Source organism: Oncorhynchus keta, chromosome 2 (assembly GCF_023373465.1).
Source record: "Oncorhynchus keta strain PuntledgeMale-10-30-2019 chromosome 2, Oket_V2, whole genome shotgun sequence".
Classification (NCBI taxonomy): Eukaryota; Metazoa; Chordata; class Actinopteri; order Salmoniformes; family Salmonidae; genus Oncorhynchus; species Oncorhynchus keta.
In genome coordinates, this window is record NC_068422.1 from 41,294,461 (window position 1) to 41,320,512 (window position 26,052).

Sequence of the window (26,052 nt, forward strand, 5' to 3'; positions counted from 1 at the left end):
TCTTTCTCCCACTCTCTCTCATTTCATCTGATTTTCTCTTGCTCTTTGCTTCTTTCCTACAGCGGTAGGAACATGTTCTTCATCCTCCTCCTCCGCCCTCTTCATCGCCTTCTTCTCATATTCTTCTTCCTCCTCACTCTTTCTCATTTCATTCGGGGATCAGGTCAGTTTGTAAGTAATAGGCAGGATGCATGTGAGTCAGAATTGAGATCTGATGTACAGAGTTACATAAACAGAAAGGGGGAGGAAGGCTTCAGAGGGGGGCAGCAAGGCCATGCTGTTTGAAGCACTCCCTGCCTTATCTGTTATCTCGCCATTTGAAAAGAGGTACATATGCTGACATACCGGTAAGTGTCTATGTATAGCTTGATGCTAATGGTATACTGAAATGCGTTCTGCCGTTTGCTGTTTTCCATTCATAAAGAGGCTGACAGAATGTGTTGGTGATTTTGTCACTTGTGTTGAACATCTGTGTGTACAGTTGTGGCCAAAAGTTTTGAGAATGACACAAATATAAATTCTCACAAAGCCTGTTTGTATGATGGCAATTTGCATGTACTCCAGAATGTTATGAAGAGTGATCAGATGAATTGCAATGAATTTCAAAGTCCCTCTTGCCATGCAAATGAACTGAATCCCCCCCAAATAAATTCCACTGCATTTCAGCCCTGCCACAAAAGGACCAGCTGACATCATGTCAGTGATTCTCTCGTTAACACAGGTGTGAGTGTTGATGAGGACAAGGCTGGAGATCACTCTGTCATGCTAATTGAGTTCGAATAACAGACTGGAAGCTTCAAAAGGAGGGTGGTGCTTGGAATCATTGTTCTTCCTCTGTCAACCATGGTTACCTGATAGGAAACATGTGCCGTCATCAGTGCTATGCACAAAAAGGGCTTCACAGGCAAGGATATTGCTGCCAGTAAGATTGCACCTAAATCAACCATTTATCGGATCATCAAGAACAAGGAGAGCGGTTCAAGTGTTGTGAAGAAGGGTTCAGGGCGCCCAAGAAAGTCCAGCAACAGCCAGGACCGTCTCCTAAAGTTGATTCAGCTGCGGGGTCGGGGCACCACCAGTACAGAGCTTGCTCAGGAATGGCAGCAGGCAGGTGTGAGTGCATCTGCATGCACAGTGAGGCGAAGACTTTTGGAGGATGGCCTGGCGTCAAGAAGGGCAGCAAAGAAGCCACTTCTCTCCAGGAAAAACATCAGGGACAGACTGATATTCTGCAAAATGTACAGGGATTGGACTGCTGAGGACTGGGGGGGGTAAAGTCATTTTTTCTGATGAATCCCCTTTCTGATCGTTTGGGGCATCCGGGAAAAAGCTTGTCTGGAGAAGACAAGGTGAGTGCTACCATCAGTCCTGTGTCATGCCAACAGTAAAGCATCTTGAGACCATTCATGTGTGGGGTTGCTTCTCAGCCAAGGGAGTGGGCTCACTAACAATTTTGCCTAAGAACACAGCCATGAATAAAGAATGGTACAAACACATTCTACGAGAGCAACTTCTCCCAACCATCCAGGAACAGTTAGGTGACGAACAATGCCTTTTCCAGCATGATGGAGCACCTTGCCAAAAGGCAAAAGTGATAACTAAGTGCCTCTGGGAACAAAACATCGATATGTTGGGTCCATGGCCAGGAAAGTTCCCAGACCTTAATCCCATTGAGAACTTGTGGTCAGTCCTCAAGAGGCAAACAAACAAAAACCCATACATTCTGACCAACTCCAAGCATTGATTATGCAAGAATGGGCTGCCATCAGTCAGGATGTGGCCCAGAAGTAAATTGACAGCATGCCAGGGCGGATTGCAGAGGTCTTGAAAAAGAAGGGTCAACACTGCAAATATTGACTCTTTGCGTCAACTTCATATAATTGTCAATAAAAGCCTTTGACACTTATGAAATGTTTGTAATTACCTGCATACTTCAGTATTCCATAGTAACACCTGAGAAAAATATCTAAAGACACTGAAGCAACAAACTTTGTGGAAATTAATATTTGTGTCATTGCGTGTGTGTGTGCACACATTCCATATAGATATATCCATAGTACTATCATCACAGCCCAAACACTGAAACTGGAATCTGAGAATGAGATTAGTCAAGAATGCTTTGAATTAACGTTGGGGCTTTCTGAAGCCAGCCACTACAGCTTTAAACTCCAAAACTCAGAGGCCCTGTAGGTCTGAGGCAAAAACCATATAGCGAGCTGATTCCTGTGAAGTGACACAAGCTATAAATCACTGAGGTGACACACACAGTGTGCTGTCCAGGAGGTCAGCTGGGGGGGGAGTGACCTTTAATGATGTCACAGCGATCCGTCACACTGCAACAACGGCAACATAAGCAGTCTGATATGTTCAGAGTCAGAAACCTCTAGCGTTTTGCGTTGAAATTAAAGAAAGGGTTGTGGCCCTGGGGTGAAGTCATGTGTAGTACACATTAACATAGTGTGGACAGTGGATACATACTGTGGTATAAACACACTAAAACACAGCAGAGATGTTAAACGGTCACCCTTTAAACCTTTGCGATGGCCAAAAAATGGGCAGGGACACATTTCCAGTGTCCCTTGGTAAAGGGTCACCTATTAGCCCTTGGATTGAACTGTCCTTTTAAATAGGTCATTAGTAGAAACCTATGGTGTTGTAATTGACAGCCTGCAGGCGTAAAACTAAACTAAAACTAAATGCATGCTCTTCATCCGATCGCTGCCCGCACCTGCCCGCCTGCCCAGCATCATCTGACTTAGAATATGTGGACAACTACAAATACCTAGGTGTCTGGTTAGACTGTAAACTCTCCTTCCAGACTCACATTAAACATCATCTAGAATCGGCTTCCTATTCCGCAACAAAGCATCCTTCACTCATGCTGCCAAACATACCCTCCTAAAGCTGACTATCCTACCGATCCTCGACTTCAGCGATGTCATTTACAAAATAGTCTCCAACACTCTACTCAACAAATTGGATGCAGTCTACCACAGTGCCATCTGTTTTGTCACCAAAGCCCCATATACTACCCACCACTGCTACCTGTATGCTCTCATTGGCTGGCACTCGCTTCATACTCATTGCCAAACCCACTGGCTCCAGGTCATCTACAAGTCTATGCTAGGTAAATTCCCGCCTTATCTCAGCTCACTGGTCACCATAGCAGCACCCACCTGTAGCACGCGCTCCAGCAGGTATATCTCACTGGTCACCCCCAAAGCCAATTCTTCCTTCGGCCGCCTCTCCTTCCAGTTCTCTGCTGCCAATGACTGGAACAAATTGCAAAAATCACTAAAGCTTTACCTCCCTCACTAGCTTTAAGCACCAGCTGTCAGAGCAGCTCACAGATCACAGCACCTGTACATAGCTCATCTGTAAACAGCCCATCCAATCTACCTCATCCCCATACTGTATTTATTTATGTATTTATCATGCTCCTTTGCACCCCAGTATCTCTACTTGCACATTCATCTTCTGCACATTCTACCATTCCAGTGTTTAATTGCTATATTGTAATTAATTATCTCCAAAACTCTTGAACGTGCCGTCCTTGGCCAGCTCTCCCGCTATCTCTCAGAATGACCTTCTTGATCCAAATCAGTCAGGTTTCAAGACTAGTCATTCAACTGAGACTGCTCTTCTCTGTATCACGGAGGCGCTCCGCACTGCTAAAGCTAACTTTCTCTCCTCTGCTCTCATCCTTCTGACCTATCGGCTGCCTTGATACTGTGAACCATCAGATCCTCCTCTCCACCCTCTCCGAGTTGGGCATCTCCGGCGCGGCCCACGCTTGATTGCGTCCTACCTGACAGGTCGCTCCTACCAGGTGGCGTGGCGAGAATCTGTCTCCTCACCACGTGCTCTCACCACTGGTGTCCCCCAGGGCTCTGTTCTAGGCCCTCTCCTATTCTCGCTATACACCAAGTCACTTGGCTCTGTCATAACCTCATATGGTCTCTCCTATCATTGCTATGCAGACGACACACAATTAATCTTCTCCTTTCCCCCTTCTGGTGACCAGGTGGCGAATCGCATCTCTGCATGTCTGGCAGACATATCAGTGTGGATGACGGATCACCACCTCAAGCTGAACTCGGCAAGACGGAGCTGCTCTTCCTCCCGGGGAAGGACTGCCCGCCTCCATGATCTCGCCATCACGGTTGACAACTCCATTGTATCCTCCTCCCAGAGCGCTAAGAACCTTGGCGTGATCCTAACACCCTGTCGTTCTCAACTAACATCAAGGCGGTGGAATAACACAGACCCTGCCTCACACAGGAAGCGGCGCAGGTCCTAATCCAGGCACTTGTGGTCCTTCTGTAGCTCAGTTGGTAGAGCAAACGCCAGGGTAGTGGGAACCACCCATACGTAGAATGTATGCACACATGACTGTAAGTCGCTTTGGATAAAAGCGTCTGCTAAATGGCATATATTATTATATTATTATTATTATCTCCCGTCTACATGTTTTTAATTAGGGTTTTTCAACATATGATTTTGCCGATAATGTTTTGGCTCATCTTACCTCTGTGCAGAAAGACATATCGACTCAGATACTGAGCTGGTGGCTGGTTGCACTTTAATTGGGGAGAACAGGCTCATCACAATAGATAGAAAGGAATAAATAGAATGGTATCAAACACATCATTTCCATGTGGTTGATACAATTCCATTCACTCCATTGCAGCTATTATTATGAGCCGTCCTTCCCTCAGCAACCTCCTGTTTTCAGATGCAGTATATAGTAAACTCTATGTATTGTTTTTTTTTCTCGTTTGGGTGTTTCACCATATGATTGGGGATAACAATGTCTTGCTTATCCTTCCTCTGTGCAGATAGACAAAGAGATAACAAACAGGCATTTGGAAAGAGGTGCAGAGTTGTTGAGTACAGTACTTTTTTCCTTTCCTGTGAAAGAGAGAGAGTCAATAGGGCTGGATGAGGGAGGCGATGAGGGAGGCGGTGCTCTCAGCTCTTGAATTCTTGCCCAACCTCTACTTATCAGCTGTGCTCTACACACCATGCCAAACTTCACTCCTAGTCTCTCTTCCAGTTGAAGCATGAACTTGGAAGTGAGGAAATGCTCTTGAAAGATATTTCCATCCACCAGCCAAATTGGCGTAATTCTTGTTGAGTGAGTCACTCAACCTCAATGGTACCGCTACTGTATCTCTCTCCACTGCTGTGGAGTGGAGTTGTTTACTATGGAACGTGGAAGCTCTTCAGCCAGCCGTGGCTGGAGGTGTCTGCTACGCGTAGACATTATGCAATGTAATACAATGATGACGGGGCAACAAAAACAGGAATAGAGCGGAGGGCTCTATTGTCTCTGTGTGTGTATGTATGTTTGAATTGGCTTGTGGAGAATCAGGTCCTGTGTAGAACTACCCACATGGAAAAATGCTATAGTATAATGTGGTATAAATACTGTAGTATTACTATATTTACATACCATAGTATTCACTCTACTGTTTCTGCAGACTTTACTGTAGTATTTATGCCGACTTTAGTACACTCTTGTATTTATTGTAGTGTTTTTGCTGACGTCAACATACTGTAGGGTTTTTGTACTATATTTTACAAATAATTTTTCCTTGAGCAAATTTACCTTAACCTGTGGGCAGTACTGCAGTCTGAGCAAATAATTCAGCACTTCTGCTCTTTTTATACAAGCTGTAGGGAACACAATATATGGCCTATTCTTGGAATGCAGGTTTCTCACTCATTGTTGGCACACATTGGGATATGGGGGAGGGGAATAGGTGGTTATATGCAAATCAAATACTGTACGGAATTCTATAGTAAGTACTACACATGATCAAGGTATAATACAGTTTGGAGTATAGTAAACTACAGCATACTATACAATTCTATAGTAAGCACTACACAATTGAGGAATACTACAGTGTACAGTATAGTATTCTACAGTACACATATTTAGTATCACTCTTTTGTTGCTGAGAATTTTCCTGCTTGACAGGAAATGCAAACTTCAAATCAAATCAAATTGTATTTGTCACATGTGCCGTATACAACAGGTGTAGACCTTACAGTAAAATTCTTACTTACAAGCCCTTAACCAACAACGCTCTAAGAAGCTCAGAAGAAAAACATGTTAAGTAAAAAATAGATAACGTAAAAAATTGAGAGAAAAAAGTAACTGCAGTAAAATGACAATAGCGAGGCTATATACAGGGGGTACCGTACAGAGTCAATGTGCTGGGGCACCGGTTAGTCGAGGTAATTGAGGTAATATGTATACAGAGTTAAAGTGACCATGCATAGATAATAAACAGAAAGCAGATAATAAACAGATAGTAGCAGCAGGGTAAAAGATGAGTCTAGGTAGCCATTTGATTAGCTGTTCAGGAGTCTTATGGCTTGGGTGTAGAAGCTGTTAAGAAGAATTTTGGACCTAGACTTGGCGCTCCGGTACCACTTGCCTTGCGGTAGCAGAGAGAACAGTCTATGACTAGGGAGGCTGGAGTCTTTGACAATTTTTAGGGCCTTCTTCTGACATTGCCTGGTATAGAGGTCCTGGATGGCAGGAAGCTTGGCCCCAGTGATGTACAGGGCCGTACGCACAACCCTCTATAGTGCCATACCAGGCAGTGATGCAACCAGTAATAAAGGATGGAAACATACCACGCTGCATTTTGGTCCACCCCTTATGACGATCATGACATCTCCTCTTTCCTTTCTCTTCCTATGATCTGACATCCCACTGTTACCACCCACCACTCCATCCTGCATGCTGAAGTCTTGTCTGACATGAACATCATAGAAAATGCTGCAATTAATTTTGAGGCACCTGTGCACCGCTCTAACTAGGCTTTCATATCAGTCAGCCTCCCTGTAATTACAGCAGAAGCCCGGAGCACAGCTCTTGTGTTCACTGCAAACACTCTATAATCACTGGCACTCTCCCTCCGCAACGTTGCCTGACTGTGAAGGGCTTGCCCAGTTCAGAGACAAAGTTCCGGGTCTGTGAGAGAAATACACTCACGAACAGGCTCACATTGACACACACTGTATCTCTCTTTCTGAATAAAAAAAAACGAACACACAAAAAGTCATTGTCTAAAACACACACTGACAAATACAGATATGTAATTTATCTGAACAGATATACACAAACAGAAGCACAGCCTTGTACAAATACGCTTGCAGCGCATTCTGTCTTTTACTCTCTCTCTATACAAACACGCATGTGTGCATACAGACAGACAAGGAGCGGGAGCAGTGGCAATACACTTAAACATACCGTGAAACAAGTCATACTAATACTCCTCATAAAGAATTCATGGAAGCTCAGATAAACCGTTGCAGTGGAGCTTGCAATTACATCAAGATGATGCTTCAACAACTTACAGTTAAATACTACTCTAAGACTAAGAAGAGACTTCACAGTAATTAGTTCCATTTTCTCAACCTATAACCCCAGAGGGACGAGACACACATTTCCCCACGGCAGCAGCTCTCTGGATTTATGAGCCTGTTATGATGGAGACATTAGTACAGATAATGAAGTAGGCAGCTCTTCCAGACTCCTGGGGAGATGGGAGTCACATGGGGGGGGGGGTTAAAGGGGCAGCAGGGGACAGCTGGACATGGGAAGCCTAGGGCGTGATGATAGTGAAGACCATTATGTTACAAAATGGGTTCATGTCAGGCGATAGTAGAGGAGCTCCATCCAGTATAGGAGGGGCAGTCAAAGGACTATGTTGAAAGGTCATCGGTCGGAAGGAACACGTAGCAAGCAGGACAGGAGGAAATGTGTGCATGGGTGTGCAGGTGACATGCAAAGGCAGCGTTGTGTTCTGAAAAGGAAGGCCGAGCCTTAGAGTGGACTGTGAATCAGAAGTGCTGAGAGACAGGTATGGATTGGCTCTGGGGGTTTGTTGCCATATGTGTTTGATCGTGATCAAATCCTATCAAATTCTATGCAAGGCAAGTCGGTGTTACACCTGATACACCCTTTCAACCCATATGGATATCAACCAAAATCAGTCAAGGCCTACTGGTAGACCTAGTCACTTCACACTATCATTTTTCAGGAAGATTATCTTTACATTAGGTTTATCTTTACTGTATCTTTACAGTTCAAATGTCTACACTGAGAAATTCAAAGGTGGAAATCTGCAATATTCACACTTAGATATAATTTTATGAGGTCACTTTCATTTAGGCTTTCCTATCTCTGTGCCAATGCAGCATCAGATCACGTATGCTTTCTTCTCGACTACCCTCGTAAGCAGGATAACGCAGCCCATATAATCTGTTCTGGGGTCAGTGTTACTTTAAACAAAGATTGATAATAGGCTACCTACAGCGTTTAGGTAGATGAAGCTGATCCTAGATCAGTGGCGCTCGAGACCAGAGAGGAAATATCGCGTTACTATCCTTTTTTTTCTCTCTACCTCAACCACCACCACTAGGGCTAAAACCACTACTATTTTCTCCCCTCCGTCGCTCCAGTATCTCCCTTTCCCTTTGAGTTTACGAGATCTCCTCTCGAAACCTGAGCGAGGCAGTCACGGAAAAGAGAGGCGATACCCTCCTGCACAACATGGCTGCAATTGTAACCTCGACCAGATTTACAGACGAATATCAGCTGTACGAAGAGCTCGGAAAGTAAGCGACATGAAAATATATCATCCTATTGTTCTTATACATTTTCCTGTACTGCTTCGTAGACTCTCGCTGTGCGTGTCTAGTCCACTGTTGACCAGACAAGGATAGGTTGTCAAAAACAGGAAAGGCATCCCCCCCGCAACGAAGAGATAGATGATCGCTTCTATCCTCGTTCAGGGAGCTTTATAGTCCAACAACATTTTATTAGAATATGGTTACATGTCGAGCTAGTGTCGGAGGGCTTGCGTGTACTGAGTTTACCATGCCTCGGTGTGCCATAGATATGGGACACCTAAACGACATCCGCTATAGGTATAGTGTTTATTTATCTCAAGGCAACAACTTTCTCGCGATCAATTTTTTAAATAATTTGTTTTACTTTTTGGGTTATTTTTCCGTATTGTTTTGTAGAGAGCCACACAGGGATGAACGCTACACTGACTACTTGTGTAACCATCTCAAATGTATCCAATTTGTAAGTCGCTCTGGATAAGAAAGAGCGTCTGCTAAATGACTTAAATGTAAATGTATCCAATGTGTTTCGTTCTGAGCGTTGTAACATTGTAGCACATGAGTACTACACGCATAAACCACCAAGTAGAAAGATACTTTGTAACCCGTCTGTTTGATCTTTTGCAGTTAGCAGTAGCTAGTTATTGTGTACGTCCAACTCCACCTATAACCGTTCAGTTTCAAGTATGCATGATGAAATCAAAATAGACAGTAGACCTATGGTAGGCTTAATACAACACTCAGTTAGCATAGCCTACAGTAGACTTGACATGTTTTGGTTTATTCCCTGGATAGTTTTGTGGTGCTCAAGTTACTTCTGCACACATACAATTTCCTCTGAGCTGATTTCCCTCACACGCAGCAAATGAGGGAGACACCCAGAAGCACTGCAAGCAATTTCATCTAGTTTTCTGGGATTCTAATCTAAAATATAAGAGTTGTCACATGATCTCATGTTGCTGTTTTGTTAATTTGTCTCGTTGCAGGGGTGCCTTCTCCGTTGTCCGGCGATGCGTTAAAAAGTCCAATGGCCAGGAATTTGCTGCTAAAATTATCAACACAAAAAAACTATCAGCAAGAGGTAAGACAGAGGGGAACATTACACCACTTACTATGCCGTGTGCTTTGACATTGTTTCGACCAATCAAAATTCAGTAGGAGATCGACACCGGAGAAGGTAGTCTTTTCATTGTTGGTTTATTCAATTACCCATGTGCACATGAAAGTGCTCGATCCATGTAATATCTAGTTCAAACAGCATAATACAATTGCATTGTATGTTAGTGTTACATAGCCGTTTCATCAACTTGTCAAAAGGTGTGTGCCAAATTGCATGGTGTAGGTAAGTGCGACATATTTGAGGAACTATGACTTCACAGAGCTCCTTGTTCAATGGGATAAACAGTAGCATTCACCTCATGATGTTCCAGTCCAGCAGGACATATTGTTACTGTGCCTGCCTACCCCAGAGCCATAGCTCAGCCACTGTCTGTGTGTGTTGCATTTGTTTACTCTCTATTCCTGCCCTCAGCAACCGAGTGTGTTGGTGAATACAGATTTGCCGGAGGCCCATTTAGAAGGATCTGGAGCGCCTTCGTGTTGTTTCGTCATAGCTGTGGTCACAATACCTCTATTTGCTGATAGGGCTACACCAGTGTTTTACATTTTCTCCTCTCACGCTATCTTCCCCCCTCACCTTGTGAGATCCCCTGATCAGAGACGTGGCGTCCAGACTGAAAAGCATGTCCTCTTGGCCGGAGGAGACTGTCACGCTTCAGTGTGGATATCATCTGCTCTAATCAAGCCTTGGCCAGGAGGGCTGCACGGGGATACGTGAGACATGGCCAATCTGCCACTGCTGCGGCGCCAGAGACAAAAAGGCTCCGGATCTATTTTGGGAAAGTGGACGTGGCTGATACCTATTTGTTCAGGTATCGAGTTGGCCCATCTCCTGTTTGCGCTTGACATTGTGATGGAGATGGATATTAATTAGACTTTTCTAGGCCTCAGCACTTTCTCTCTCTCTGTCACCGTGTGCATTAGGGCATACATTTCCATGATTAAGGTCAAACAGCTAACGCCATGCTTGTCACACCGTAATTACACTGCAATTCAATGTTTGCGTCACCAATTTTTGGAAGGCATTGTTGTCGCAGCCATTTCTTGCGTCAGTCCCGGCTGCCAATTACTCCAAGAAGAAATCTTCCGGAAGCACAGTCTTAGCTGTGCTGACCGGGTATTGACTTGTTAATTAAGTACCTCTTTCCCGTGAGAACACTGTTGCAGATATGGCCTCTCTGCCGTCTTGAGAAGGCTTTAGCGATGGCCATGGAGGGGCAGTGGAGGTTGTTTGATTATTAGGAGAATTACAAAGGCCAGCCCTCGGTGTGAGGTTGTTCCGTCCTCTGGGGATGCCAGCTGAATTACAACCTCCCCCCTCTGCCCCACTCTGCCATGGTCTCAACGGAGGGGCCAGTAAAACAAAGAATTTCTTTTAAAAAATCCTTAAAAAACAACAACAGGTAATTAGATCTGCTGTGTTTTAGCTGCGGCTGGCAGAGATCCCGTCAAGTAACCTGGCAACTGTTTTCTTGAAACTGTTCATGATGTTGGCTGGCACAGAAGGAGAGGAATGCTCCAGTCCTATTGAGCTGAGTAGAGGAGAGCCAAGCTGAGCCAGAGCCCCTTTACCCCCCTCCTCATCTCCTTACTGCTCCTCATGCCCACTGCCTTTAATCAGAGCCGAAGGCCCTGAGCATGCCAATGTGTTTTACACAAACCAAAGCTGCAATCATCTGCCATCATGAGGCTGTATTTATGTATGAAGTTAAAGGCATGCTCTGGAACTTTGGCGACTACTAAGTATTTTGTAAACCTCCCGCCCTGGGCTGGATGTGTCAATGTGGTGTTCACACATGCATCATTTATGAGCAGAATTGCTGTTTTACCTCAAACAGCAACAAGCAACTGTTTTTCTGGAAGCTGTGCTGCACCATTTCCCCTCCATTCTCCCCCACGTTGGCCAGCCTCTTAGCAATTCGTGTTATAGCCAATAAGCTTCAGCCCCACGCCATTTGAGTGAAAGCTAGCGAGATGTACACACAGCAGAGCAAGAGAGAGCGAGTATATCGAATAAAGCCTGGCACGATGCGATTGCACCCCTCCTAGGGACGGCATGGGAGATGAACCATACCACCCCCCGGCACATAGACTATTGCAGCATAGATACTGAAGACTGAGACACGGGGGGCTGGGAGAAACTGTGGCACTGTCCAAAGTTACACACAGACTGGGCCAACCTGGCAGGATATAACACCACCCACTTTGCCCAAGCACTGCCCCCACACCACCAAAGGGATATCAACAGACCACTAACTTTCTACTCTGAGACAAGGCTGAGTATAGCCCATGAAGATCTCCCCCACCGCACGAGCCTGAGGGGGAGCAAAACCGGACAGGAAGATCACGTCAGTGACTCAACCCACTCAGGTCGTGGTATAGTGAATAAAGTCTGGCACGGCGTGATGCACCCCTTCTAGGGACGGCATGGGAGAGCGCGAGCAAGCCAATCTCTTCAACAGGAGGAGATCTGGTGAAGACAAACAAGCCCGGTCCAAACAAGCTATTAGCAGACAGTGCTTGGTGTGTGTGTTCATTCTGTATTCTCTGTGTGATGTGTGTTTAGAAAAATATTTTGTATTTTTTTTTGGTGCGAGTGGGGAGCTTTGCAGCATTTGTGCAGATGAGTTGAGTGCATGATGTGAGTCGGATTAAATCCCAGTGTGTGTGGCTGCATGTGTGTCATAGAGGTCAAGCCAGTTGACTGTCGGTCGGTAACTATGCCTTTGGACTGTGTGCGTGTCTTAACCCAGGGCATCAGGGCTAGCTGAGTTGCCCATGCCAGCAGGCCTGGTTGTATATTGGATGTGTTCTGTTATATTATGGCTCTTGACAGTCAGTATCAATCAATCAAATGTATTTATAAAGCCCTTCTTACATCAACCAATGTCACAAAGTGCTGTACAGAAATCCAGCCTAAAACCCCACACAGCAAGCAATGCCCCCCCCCTCTCATATTACTCACCAGGTCACTCTGGACAACTTCTTCTGGGGGGCTCTGTCCAGTACTGCAGGGGTTACCCTTTTCTTTCTCCACCGTGTGTGTGTCTTTGTGTGTTTGCCTGCCTGTGTGCATGTGTCATTATGCCTCTGCATGGATGGTCTTTTTCAAATGTACCCTGTCACTCACAGAGTTTTTAATGCAGGGTTAGGGTTTGCTGCTGGGGACGTGAGGGGCTGGCTGAGTAATAAGGGGGGAAGGGGAGGATGCTCTATGTTCCTGCCTGGCTGGATGGGATGGAATGTACGCTGAGCCTGATCCTGAGCCCTATAGCCTGAGTGAGCAGCCTGAGAGGAGAGGAAAGGCAGTGAGGCCCCGGATGGTGTCGAGAGGCTGATGGAACTGTGCTGCTGAATAATTGACACTAGCACAAGGCTCTGCTGGATAGAAATGGAAAAATGGAGAGAGCCTTTCTCTACCTCTTTCCATCTCTCTCTCTCTTTCTCCATCTCTCTTCTTCTCCCACTTTCCCTAATCCCAATCATCTCTCTCTCCCTCCATCTCCTTGGAAGGCTTCCTCTGTGCTGCTCGTTAGAGTCCTGGTAAACGTAGCAGTACTGCCATGGTGAATCTTTAATGGAACGAATTGTGCATTTTTTATGACACCAAGCCAAGTGTGTGTATGTGTCTGTGTGTTTGAGAGAGAGCGAGGGTGCGTGTGTGTGTCAGAATGTGTGTGGGTGCATGTGTTTTTATAGCCTACTATATCTTTGTGTGATGACAGATAATGCTATTCAAATAATGAAGTTGTCCTCAAAATTGGAAAAAGAAATACTGATTGTTTATATAAAGATAGCTTGGAAGCTATTTTGCACAGCCAGTACTTTCCTGATTCACAGTGACCTCACACTGAACGTTTCGGTTCGGTTTACATTTTTTGTAAACATTAAATGCATTATTAAATATGACGTATACATTATTTCAGAGCTGTTTTATTTAAATGCCAAAGCCAAATATTAATATTAATAATAACTTTTAAAGTTTCTTCAAGTGCAGTTGGAAAAACCTTCAAGCGCTATAATGAAACTGGCTCCCATGAGGACTGCCACAGGAAAGGAAGATCCAGAGTTACCTCTGCTGCAGAGGAGAAGTTCATTAGAGTTAACTGCACCTCAGATTGCATCCCAAATAAATGCTTCACAGAGTTCAAGTAACAGGCACATCTCACCATCAACTGTTCAGAGGAGACTGCGTGAATCAGGCCTTCCTGGTTGAATTGCTGCGAAGAAATCACTACTGAAGGACACCAATAATAAGAAGAGATTTTCTTGGGCCAAGAAACACGAGCAATGGACATTAGACCGGTGGAAATCATGTCTATGTGAGACGCAGAGTAGGTGAACAGATGATCTCCACATTTGTTGTTCCCACCGTGAAGCATGGAGGAGGAGGTGTGATGGTGTGGGTATGCTTTGCTAGTGACACTGTCAGTGATTTCAAGGCACATTTAACCAGCATGGCTACCACAACATTCTACAGTAATACGTGGTGATCCCATCTGGTTTGCGCTTAGTGGGACTATTTGATTTCCAACAGGATAATAAGCCACACACCTCCAGGCTGTGTATGGGCTATTTGACCAAGAAGGAGAGTGATAGAGTGCTGCATCAGATGACCTGGCCTCCACAATCACCTGACCTCAACCCAATTGAGATGGATTGGGATGAGTTGGACCGCAGAGTGAAGGAAAAGCAGCCAACAAGTGCTCAAAATATGTGGGAACTCCTTCAAGACTGTTGGAAAAGCTTTCCAGGTGAAGTTGGTTGAGAGAATGCCAAGAGTTTGCAAAGCTGTCATCAAGGTATAGGTTGGCTACTTTGAATATATATCAAATATATTTAGATTTAACACTGTTTTGGTTACTACATTATTCCATATGTGTTATTTCATAGTTTTGATGTCTTCACTATTATTCTACAATGCAGAAAATAGTAAAAATAAAGAAAAACCCTTGAATGAGTAGGTGTGCCCAAACTTTTGACTGGTACTGTAAGTATTCATCATTCTGGAGATGTTTGTACAACTTGATTGGAATCCACGTGTTCAATTCAATTAATTGGACATGATTTGGAAAGACACACACCTGTGTATATAAGATCCCACATTTGACAGTGCATGTCAGAGCAAGAACCACGCCATGAGTTCAAAGGAATTGTCGATAGAGCTCCGAGACAGGATTGTGTCAAGGCACAGATCTGGGCAAGGGTAAAAAAAACAAAACATTTCTACAGCATTGAAGGTCCCCAATAACTCTTCCTAGAGCTGATCACCTGACCAAACTGAGCAATCGGGGGAGAAGGGCCATAGTCAGGGAGGTGACCAAGAACCCAATGGTCACTCTGACAGAGCTCCAGAGTTCAGAGCTCCAGAAGGGCAACCATCTCTGCAGCAATCCACCAATAAGGCCTTTATGGTAGAGTGGCTAGACAGAAGCCACTCCAAGGTATGAGTAGGTGTGTCCAAACTTTTGACTGGTACTGTATATATTTTCTTGTGATTTTATTTTCTATTTCTTGTTATTTAATTTATTCAAAGTCATCATCTCTTCTCTGCTCAGGCAATAGCAGCCAGACCAGACAACCATCTAACGGTATCTCTGTTCTCCCCAACGAGTCATAATATTTAATTAGGCTAGTAGATGGTTAACTAGATAGTAACTGCACATGCTGCAGAGCTGTCTGACTAAATCACTATTTTAGTAGTTCTTAAGGCATACTTTCAAGACTGCTACAACTATCAATCGGGTAGACCTACCTCATGAACTGTCTCTATGCCTCTCGTCTCTGTGTTGTGTACATTCCTCTCTCATGTGGTCTGTGTGCGGAGCCGGGAAGAACAAGCACAATGGATTCCGGTCATTGTAGTTAATTACCATGTTTTCTGCGCTGAACTAGGCAATATTTAATATTTAATTATTGAAAACTACAACTCCCTACAGCATCCCACAGATTGTTCTTGATTTGATGTCTCTCGTGAGCTTGATAGAGAAACAGCACATTGAGCTCACAAAAAAAACATAATCATAAATGGAATTCAAGTAATTGAACCAACGTCAATTAGTTGTTTTGTAATAATAATTAAAAAATATATATATTTCAGCACTAGGGACATTAAATTACAGTTATACTACATTACATTATACTGTATTGCATTAGACTGGGTCTGATTGATTACTTCTGTTAGAATTGTCATATAAGATCAGAGTTTTTTTTCTTCTATATTTGAGTCAAACTGTAGTCTGATTTGTGTATCCTAAACCTCAGGTTTGTATTGTGCTTCTTTCCGTGTGTGTGTGTTTGCAATCCGAGGAGTGTTGGGTAATGACTACTCATAGATGGGGGACGTACTACCACTGTTCAGTCCAATTCACCCTGGATGTGTTGTACGATATCACCCTGGATGTGTTGTACAATGTCACCCTGGATGTGTTGTACGATGTCACTCTGGATGTGTTGTATGATGTCACCCTGGATGTGTTGTACGATGTCACTCTGGATGTGTTGTACGATGTCACTCTGGATGTGTTGTATGATGTCACCCTGGATGAGTTGTACGATGTCACTCTGGATGAGTTGTACGATGTCACTCTGGATGAGTTGTACGATGTCACTCTGGATGAGTTGTACGATGTCACTCTGGATGTGTTGTACGATGTCACTCTGGATGTGTTGTACGATGTCACCCTGGATGAGTTGTACGATGTCACCCTGGATGAGTTGTACGATGTCACCCTGGATGTGTTGTACGATGTCACCCTGGATGTGTTGTACGATGTCACCCTGGATGTGTTGTACGATGTCACCCTGGATGTGTTGTACGATGTCACTCTGGATGTGTTGTACGATGTCACTCTGGATGTGTTGTACGATGTCACTCTGGATGTGTTGTATGATGTCACTCTGGATGTGTTGTACGATGTCACTCTGGATGTGTTGTACGATGTCACCCTGGATGTGTTGTATGATGTCACCCTGGATGAGTTGTACGATGTCACCCTGGATGTGTTGTACGATGTCACTCTGGATATGTTGTACGATGTCACCCTGGATGTGTTGTACGATGTCACCCTGGATGTGTTGTACGATGTCACTCTGGATGTGTTGTACGATGTCACCCTGGATGTGTTGTACGATGTCACCCTGGATGTGTTGTACGATGTCACTCTGGATGTGTTGTACGATGTCACCCTGGATGTGTTGTACGATGTCACTCTGGATGTGTTGTACGATGTCACTCTGGATGTGTTGTACGATGTCACTCTGGATGTGTTGTATGATGTCACTCTGGATGTGTTGTATGATGTCACTCTGGATGTGTTGTACGATGTCACCCTGGATGTGTTGTACGATGTCACCCTGGATGTGTTGTACGATGTCACCCTGGATGTGTTGTATGATGTCACCCTGGATTAAGGCAGAATTAATAAGCACCACACACTGCAGAACTTTGTGTCCTTATCCCCGGCGTCAGTATGAAGAATGGCTGGATTTGTGTTTGCTACTTTCTTTTTGCTTCCTCTAAGACTAAGACGTTGGAATCAAAGACACATTGTCTTATCAGACAAAAATGGGATTCTATTGGAGCACATCCACCCCACAGAGACATATGGAGAACAAAGACAGGGAGGAAATAATGGAAGTTATCAATCTGTCAACAGGTACTGTACACAGCTCTCTGTCTTATTCTGCCCACCCACTCCATTGCCTTTACTTTGAAGCTAAATGTGTGTGTGTGTGCGTGTGTGCACGTTTGTGTGTGTGTGTGTGTATATGTGGCAGTTTAAAGTACTGCAGTATTGTAACGTGGTTGTTAGTGATGTGAGTGTGACTCTGCCAGCTCTGTGTCAGACTACCCTGAGGAATCAAGTCCCTTCCTGAAAAGCGTGCTGAATCGTTGCTCTGGGTGTGGAGGTGTATGTGTGTGTGTGTGTGTGCGCACGTACATGCACACGCTCGGATCAGGGTGACAGTAATGCATTAACCAAGCTGACTTTCTCTCTTCCACTGTCTTTATCTTTATCCCTCCCTCTCTCTATTTCACTCTCCCTCCCCCTGCCTCTCTCTGTGGATGGTAGTGGTTTCTATGTCAAGTGTCTGTAATGCAGTAGTAGGTACCTGTGTTATATAATGAGCCTGCCAGACCAGGCAATGGTTGTGGCTCTCCGAGCCTCTGAGGCATTGAACAAGATAATCCCAGCCTGATCACAGAGACCTGCTGTGACACCCTCAATCAACCTGTCGCCTGGCAATGAGCAGCTCTACTACCACTGCTTCTGTCTCCTAGACCTAGTCTGGCCTTTATTTGATCTATCACACCAGACACTATACAGAAATCACTAAATATATACAATCACGTCCATAATTATTGGCCCCCTTGATAACGATGAGCAAAAAATAAAAATAAATAAAACAAATACTGATCTATATTGTATGCAATTTTTTTTGGGGGGGGGAAGTTATTTTATACTAATACAATTGCCCAGAGAGAGATTTTGTCTAACAAGTCATTTTAAAACAATAAAAAAACGACAGGGGTCAAAATTATTGGCACCCCTGTTTTCAATACTCTAGCATTGCGCGGGTAACAACACTGAGCCTTTTTCTAAAATGTTTTATGAGATTGGCGAACATGTTGGGAGGGTGGCCAAAGTGCTCTATTTTCATGTCATCTGACCATAGCACTGCCTGGAGTTTGATAAACTGCATTGACACTTGGATTGGAACTGGTGCTACGGTCAAATGACATTAAAATAGAGCTCTTTGGCCACGCACACCAGTGGCGTGTTTGTTGTGGAAAAACAGATGCATATGCTGAAAAGTACCTCATACCTACGGTAAAATATGGTGGTGGGTGGATCTTTTGATGTTATGGGGCTATTTTGCTTCCAGGACATTTTAGCCAAAAATCTGGTTTCCTCTGCCAGGAGGCTGACACACAGGTTATTGTCCAGCAAGACAATAACCTCAATCATTAATCAAAATCCACAAATAAATTGATAATTGACCAAAAAAATCAACATTTTACAATGGCCATCTCAGTCTCGGGACTTGAACCCCATTGAAAACCTGTGGTTTGAATTGAAGAGGGCTGTCCATAAGAACAGACAAAGGATATCAAGGGCCTGTGAAGGATTCTGTATGGAAGCATGGTCTAAGATCCCTCCCAATGTGTTCTCCAACCTCATAAAACATTTTAGAAAAATGCTCAGTGTTGTTATCCTCTTAGTGGGAGGGTGCTGGAGTATTGAAAACAGAGGTGCCAATCATTTTTACCCCTTTTTAGATTTCATTTTATTACTCGTTAAACAATTGTATTAGTATAAAATAAAACAATACAAATATTTGAGCATATAGTATAGCTCCCGAGCGGCACAGCGGTCTAAGGCACTGCATCTCGGTGCTTGAGGCGTCACTACAGACACCCTGGTTTGAATCCAGGCTGTATCACAACTGGTCGTGATTGGGAGTCACATAGGGCGGTGCACAATTGACCCAGTGTGTTTTGGCTGGTGTAGGCTGTCACTGTAAATAAGAATTTGTTCTTAACTGATTTGCCAAGTGAAATAAAGGTTAAAAAAAAATAGTTACCATTGATAGTAAGTACTGTAGTATAGGCCGTGGAGAATTTTGGTGTGATTTATTTTCATTCTGGGCCCTACTTACCAAACGGTTAAATAATGCGGTTTAAGTGGTTGCTGTGCTGTTTGGATGGCTCAGTTCATATGGCCATCTGGCTGTCTGCTGTGACCTGGGCTAACACTACTTCTACTCTAAATTAGCACAGTTGTAAAATGAAAGGTCAAATACACAGCATTTAAACAGTCAGCAATAATCTAATGACTTCAGGGCTTGTGTGAAGGTAGGATAAATATAAGCCTTCCAAAACCACAAGACCCACAAATAATGTAATTATTTCATCAAAATAGTTAAACCTGCTTTTTTTTTTGCAATAATCACTGATCTGGCATTCAAGTCTGTCTATGAAAATGCCCTTTTTGTTACAAATGTATCTAGAACCATGCATAAGGCACATTCACTAATAATGACTAACTTCTTGTAGCAGGCATTATAGAAAATGAACACCGGCCTCATCAACAATCTCTCAAGCCCATGTGCTAGTGATTAGCCAGTTAATCTTTACATTTCAAGTTTAGACAACTTGGATGTATTTGCTAGCTGACAGGGTTGAACAGTGGAATTGTTATGAACACACCCTTCTGTTCATCTGCAACTGTTTAAACAGCATGCTAGCCTGTTCACTTTGTTCAGATGTTGAAATCAAGTGGCCTACCTTATTTCTGAAACCGCTTGCCAGAGAGGAAGATGTGATCTCTCAACTTTGTTGGTATGAGAGGCAGGGGGAGGGGCACGGTGTGTGTGTAAACCATTGAGTAAGAGGCGAAGCGCTAATATCTGTCCAAAATAAGGCCAAGGAGTTTCTATGGGCTTATTTTGAACCTAAACATGTCGCCTGCATTCCCCCTTTGGGGCGACTCCCATTGTTAGGGTGGAGTACGTGCATCTTGTCATTATATACAGATCTCTGGTGTAAATGGAAGGGTGCACAGAGGAGCGAAGGAGACGGGACGAAAAATACAACATGAGAACAAGCAGAATATCGCGCAAAAACATACATCGAAATGAATTTGATATATCGCCCAGATCTACTCCCAATGGACAGGATTACGCTGGCTGGCATTGTGTGCTGCTGCTGGACAATCTGCTGTTTTTTTTCCTTCTTTTTTTTCTGTCTGTCTGTGCCACTGACAAGAGCCACTAAATAGTTGAGTGAAGGACTGTTTACATTGCTTCTCTAAATGTTTGTTTATATTCTCCTTTACATGTCTGTTTATATCCTCGTGTGACTGTATAACACACACACACACCCTTCTCTGGAGCTCCTCTGAGTAAATGTTGATGCACCTTTAGTTGTAATTCTCTACTTGTACTCCTGTCTCTCTCACTGACAGCTGCAGTATTTCTTAAGAGGACGTCTGAGCGGCCAGCCTGCCCCTCATGTGTGCTCAAGGTAAATGTAGGCACTTTAATGTCTTGGCAAGTGACCCTAGGTACCACACATGCACAGGCACACAGAGCCTTGCCCGTGGCCCAGTTATGAAATGACCCTGTCCTTCCCCAAGGCTGCCTCCTGTCTCTCTGCTCTGTTTATGGCAGCCAGAGAATCAACTGTGCGGTCACAAACTCAGTTAAAGTATAACATCCACAGCAAGGTCCCCTCTTCAGTGACAGACGGTTAGCAAACGCAGCTTAGTTCACCTCAGACAAAAGTCAAACATAAAACCAAACCCTTCATTTAAAAGAGGTTGATTAGATGGCGGTGAATAAGAAGTTGTTGGCTGTCAGGAACAGGTTGACCACAGTTTTGCTCTTAGCTCTGTCTGTCTGCTAGCGCTAGTGATGCTAGCCTCTCTGCTCACTGAGCATACCTAATGGGGTTTGTCCTCACATTGGCTTCTAATGTTGTAGGTGTGCAAGTGTAGTTGGAGATGATCTATTGTCAAGACTAAAAAGGCTCCTCCAGCGAGCTGTCAATCACCATCCAGCCTGACATCATACAACACATCAAACAGGCAGAGTAGGGTCACTCAGGGATAATGAATGGTGATTAGGTTGATCATGACCATTATCTCAATGATAATTAATCATGGTATATTGGCAAAAACCTGTATCGTACATATGTGTCTTGACACTACACCATAATCACGTTTGGCATGTTAACCCTAGAGGGGTTGCTACAGTACACTGTTACTGGGAACAAAATATTGGATATTGTCAAACTATGCTGCATCTCTGTTGTGTGATACGTCACAACCCTCTATTTAATCAGTAGGAAGAGGGTTTAATTTAGTAACCACCCCACTGGCCCTAGTGCACCTCTCCCAGTTCACCCTTGACCTCAAACTGGACTCTCCTAACTGGCTGGACGAGGCTGTGCAATACCATTCTTCTAACCCATAACAGCAGCCTATTTACTCTGTGCTGTGTAGGCTGTTTGTGATGTTTGTTTGTGTACTTACCTATCTGTGCTAGTGGCCTCATTCCGCCCCACTAATTGTGCACACCCTGTTGACAAGGTTGTGTCTCACTTGGTTGCCCGTGGCGTAAGCGGTGCTGCGTACATCAAACCAGCTAGTGAACGTAGCATAGCTGTTTCTGAAGGGAGGTTGAAAGGGAGAGGAGGTGAGGAGTGCATGCTTGACAGTGTAATCCTCCATACTAGCTTCAGCTGTCGCTCTCTCTGGTAGCAATGTTTGCCAACCATGCACACACTCACACATACAATACACACGAACGCCAACAAAGGCACCAACACATACACACCTGTACATATCCATATTCATAATATTCAGTACATGTCATATACAGGTAACTGCCAAAATAAAGGAAACACCAATGTAAAGTGTCTTAATAGGGCGTTGGGCCACCACGAGCCAGAACAGCTTCAATGCACCTTGGTGTAGACTTTGCAAGTGTCTGGAACTCTAGAGTAACTATTGGAGGGATGCGAGAAATTCCATAATTAGTTTTTGTTGTTGATGGGAGTGGAAAACGTGGTCTCAGGTGCTGTTTCAGAATCTTCCATAAGTGTTCTATTGGGTTGAGATCTGGTGACTGAGATGGCCATGGCATCGTTTTCATGCTCATCAAAGCATTGTGACCACTCGTGCACTGTGGATGCCCAAGTAGAAAAAAATATTATATTTAAATCTACATTTGATCTACAGTTGAACATTTTAAAATACATTTAATGCATTTAATATCAATTTTATTTGTATTTGATTAGTATGGTATATTAAATACATAAAAAAATGATCGAAGTAGGTACACTTTTTTGTACATAAGTATGATCTTAGTGTATTAGCTAAAGAGCAAAACAAATAGATCTTAAGTACATTTTAAGTATATTTCTCATAAATTAGAATTACAATTCCTGTATTTTCTTTCCCCAAAAAATATTTAGAGTGATTCAAGCATATCTTCACAAACATACTTCTACTCATTAATCACATTAGCTATTGTAATTAGCCATGTAAAGGTCACCTTGATTGACCAAGGCATTATCTCAGCCAATGTTAACATGCCATTTACAAAGCAGTTGTGACTAGAACAGCAATTTTGAAGCAACACTTTTCAGAATTGTGCACTACATTTACATTTACATTTAAGTCATTTAGCAGACACTCTTATCCAGAGCGACTTACAAATTGGTGCATTCACCTTATGACATCCAGTGGAACAGCCACTTTACAATAGTGCATCTAAATCTTTTAAGGGGGGTGAGAAGGATTACTTTATCCTATCCTAGGTATTCCTTAAAGAGGTGGGGTTTCAGGTGTCTCCGGAAGGTGGTGATTGACTCCGCTGTCCTGGCGTCGTGAGGGAGTTTGTTCCACCATTGGGGAGCCAGAGCAGCGAACAGTTTTGACTGGGCTGAGCGGGAACTGTACTTCCTCAGTGGTAGGGAGGCGAGCAGGCCAGAGGTGGATGAACGCAGTGCCCTTGTTTGGGTGTAGGGCCTGATCAGAGCCTGGAGGTACTGAGGTGCCGTTCCCCTCACAGCTCCGTAGGCAAGCACCATGGTCTTGTAGCGGATGCGAGCTTCAACTGGAAGCCAGTGGAGAGAGCGGAGGAGCGGGGTGACGTGAGAGAGCTTGGGAAGGTTGAACACCAGACGGGCTGCGGCGTTCTGGATGAGTTGTAGGGGTTTAATGGCACAGGCAGGGAGCCCAGCCAACAGCGAGTTGCAGTAATCCAGACGGGAGATGACAAGTGCCTGGATTAGGACCTGCGCCGCTTCCTGTGTGAGGCAGGGTCGTACTCTGCGGATGTTGTAGAGCATGAACCTACAAGAACGGGCCACCGCCTTTATGTTAGTTGAGAACGACAGGATGTTGTCCAGGATCACGCCAAGGTTCTTAGCGCTCTGGGAGGAGGACACAATGGAGTTGTCAACCGTGATGGCGAGATCATGGAACGGGCAGTCCTTCCCCGGAAGGAAGAGCAGCTCCGTCTTGCCGAGGTTCAGCTTGAGGTGGTGATCCGTCATCCACACTGATATGTCTGCCAGACATGCAGAGATGCGATTCGCCACCTGGTCATCAGAAGGGGGAAAGGAGAAGATTAATTGTGTGTCGTCTGCATAGCAATGATAGGAGAGACCATGTGAGGTTATGACAGAGCCAAGTGACTTGGTGTATAGCGAGAATAGGAGAGGGCCTAGAACAGAGCCCTGGGGGACACCAGTGGTGAGAGCGCGTGGTGAGGAGACAGATTCTCGCCACGCCACCTGGTAGGAGCGACCTGTCAGGTAGGACGCAATCCAGCGTGGGCCGCGCCGGAGATGCCCAACTCGGAGAGGGTGGAGAGGAGGATCTGATGGTTCACAGTATCGAAGGCAGCCGATAGGTCTAGAAGGATGAGAGCAGAGGAGAGAGAGTTAGCTTTAGCAGTGCGGAGCGCCTCCGTGATACAGAGAAGAGCAGTCTCAGTTGAATGACTAGTCTTGAAACCTGACTGATTTGGATCAAGAAGGTCATTCTGAGAGAGATAGCGGGAGACCTGGCCAAGGACGGCACGTTCAAGAGTTTTGGAGAGAAAAGAAAGAAGGGATACTGGTCTGTAGTTGTTGACATCGGAGGGATCGAGTGTAGGTTTTTTCAGAAGGGGTGCAACTCTCGCTCTCTTGAAGACGGAAGGGACGTAGCCAGCGGTCAGGGATGAGTTGATGAGCGTGGTGAGGTAAGGGAGAAGGTCTCCGGAAATGGTCTGGAGAAGAGAGGAGGGGATAGGGTCGAGCGGGCAGGTTGTTGGGCGGCCGGCCGTCACAAGACGCGAGATTTCATCTGGAGAGAGAGGGGAGAAAGAGGTCAGAGCACAGGGTAGGGCAGTGTGAGCAGAACCAGCGGTGTCGTTTGACTTAGCAAATGAGGATCGGATGTCGTCGACCTTTTCAAAATGGTTGACGAAGTCATCTGCAGAGAGGGAGGAGGGGGGGAGGAGGATTCAGGAGGGAGGAGAAGGTGGCAAAGAGCTTCCTAGGGTTAGAGGCAGATGCTTGGAATTTAGAGTGGTAGAAAGTGGCTTTAGCAGCAGAGACAGAGGAGGAAAATGTAGAGAGGAGGGAGCGAAAGGATGCCAGGTCCGCAGGGAGGCGAGTTTTCCTCCATTTCCGCTCGGCTGCCCGGAGCCCTGTTCTGTGAGCTCGCAATGAGTCGTCGAGCCACGGAGCGGGAGGGGAGGACCGAGCCGGCCTGGAAGATAGGGGACATAGAGAGTCAAAGGATGCAGAAAGGGAGGAGAGGAGGGTTGAGGAGGCAGAATCAGGAGAGGTTAGGTTTGAGCAGAGGGAAGAGATGATAGGATGGAAGAGGAGAGAGTAGCGGGGGAGAGAGAGCGAAGGTTGGGACGGCGCGATACCATCCGAGTAGGGGCAGTGTGGGAAGTGTTGGATGAGAGCGAGAGGGAAAAGGATACAAGGTAGTGGTCGGAGACTTGGAGGGGAGTTGCAATGAGGTTAGTGGAAGAACAGCATCTAGTAAAGATGAGGTCGAGCGTATTGCCTGCCTTGTGAGTAGGGGGAAGGTGAGAGGGTGAGGTCAAAAGAGGAGAGGAGTGGAAAGAAGGAGGCAGAGAGGAATGAGTCAAAGGTAGACGTGGGGAGGTTAAAGTCGCCCAGAACTGTGAGAGGTGAGCCGTCCTCAGGAAAGGAGCTTATCAAGGCATCAAGCTCATTGATGAACTCTCCGAGGGGACCTGGAGGGCGATAAATGATAAGGATGTTAAGCTTGAAAGGGCTGGTAACTGTGACGGCATGAAATTCAAAGGAGGCGATAGACAGATGGGTAAGGGGAGAAAGAGAGAATGACCACTTGGGAGAGATGAGGATCCCGGTGCCACCACCCCGCTGACCAGAAGCTCTCGGGGTGTGCGAGAACACGTGGGCGGACGAAGAGAGAGCAGTAGGAGTAGCAGTGTTATCTGTGGTGATCCATGTTTCCGTCAGTGCCAAGAAGTCGAGGGACTGGAGGGAGGCATAGGCTGAGATGAACTCTGCCTTGTTGGCCGCAGATCGGCAGTTCCAGAGGCTACCGGAGACCTGGAACTCCACGTGGGTCGTGCGCGCTGGGACCACCAGATTAGGGTGGCCGCGGCCATGCGGTGTGGAGCGTTTGTATGGTCTGTGCAGAGAGGAGAGAACAGGGATAGACAGACACATAGTTGACAGGCTACAGAAGAGGCTACGCTAATGCAAGGAGATTGGAA

At 45.0% G+C, this 26,052-nt stretch overlaps 3 protein-coding genes across 19 annotated transcripts in view; 1 reads left to right on the top strand and 2 right to left on the bottom strand.

Annotated features, from left to right (window-relative positions):
• The window catches only part of LOC127911022 (uncharacterized), a 197,263-nt gene that overhangs the window by 151,302 nt on the left and 19,909 nt on the right, over positions 1-26,052 (bottom strand). The window lies entirely within an intron of this gene.
• Positions 8,449-26,052, top strand: part of LOC118400351 (calcium/calmodulin-dependent protein kinase type II subunit gamma) — a 140,965-nt gene continuing 123,361 nt past the window's right edge. For 12 of the 17 annotated variants that reach the window (XM_035797102.2, XM_035797198.2, XM_035797147.2 and 9 more), the window contains exons 1-2: positions 8,449-8,637; positions 9,636-9,730. In XM_035797102.2, the coding sequence (XP_035652995.1) occupies positions 8,573-8,637; positions 9,636-9,730 (160 nt within the window). In that variant the 5' untranslated portion in view covers positions 8,449-8,572. The remainder of the gene's footprint in view (positions 8,638-9,635; positions 9,731-26,052) is intronic. The other 5 variants (XM_035797164.2, XM_035797207.2, XM_035797113.2 and 2 more) reach the window with 1 other exon arrangement.
• The window catches only part of LOC127911024 (uncharacterized), a 39,881-nt gene continuing 36,907 nt past the window's right edge, over positions 23,079-26,052 (bottom strand). Inside the window, exon 2 of the mRNA XM_052476871.1 lies at positions 23,079-23,633. Coding sequence (XP_052332831.1) covers positions 23,087-23,633 — 547 coding nt within the window. The 3' untranslated portion in view covers positions 23,079-23,086. The remainder of the gene's footprint in view (positions 23,634-26,052) is intronic.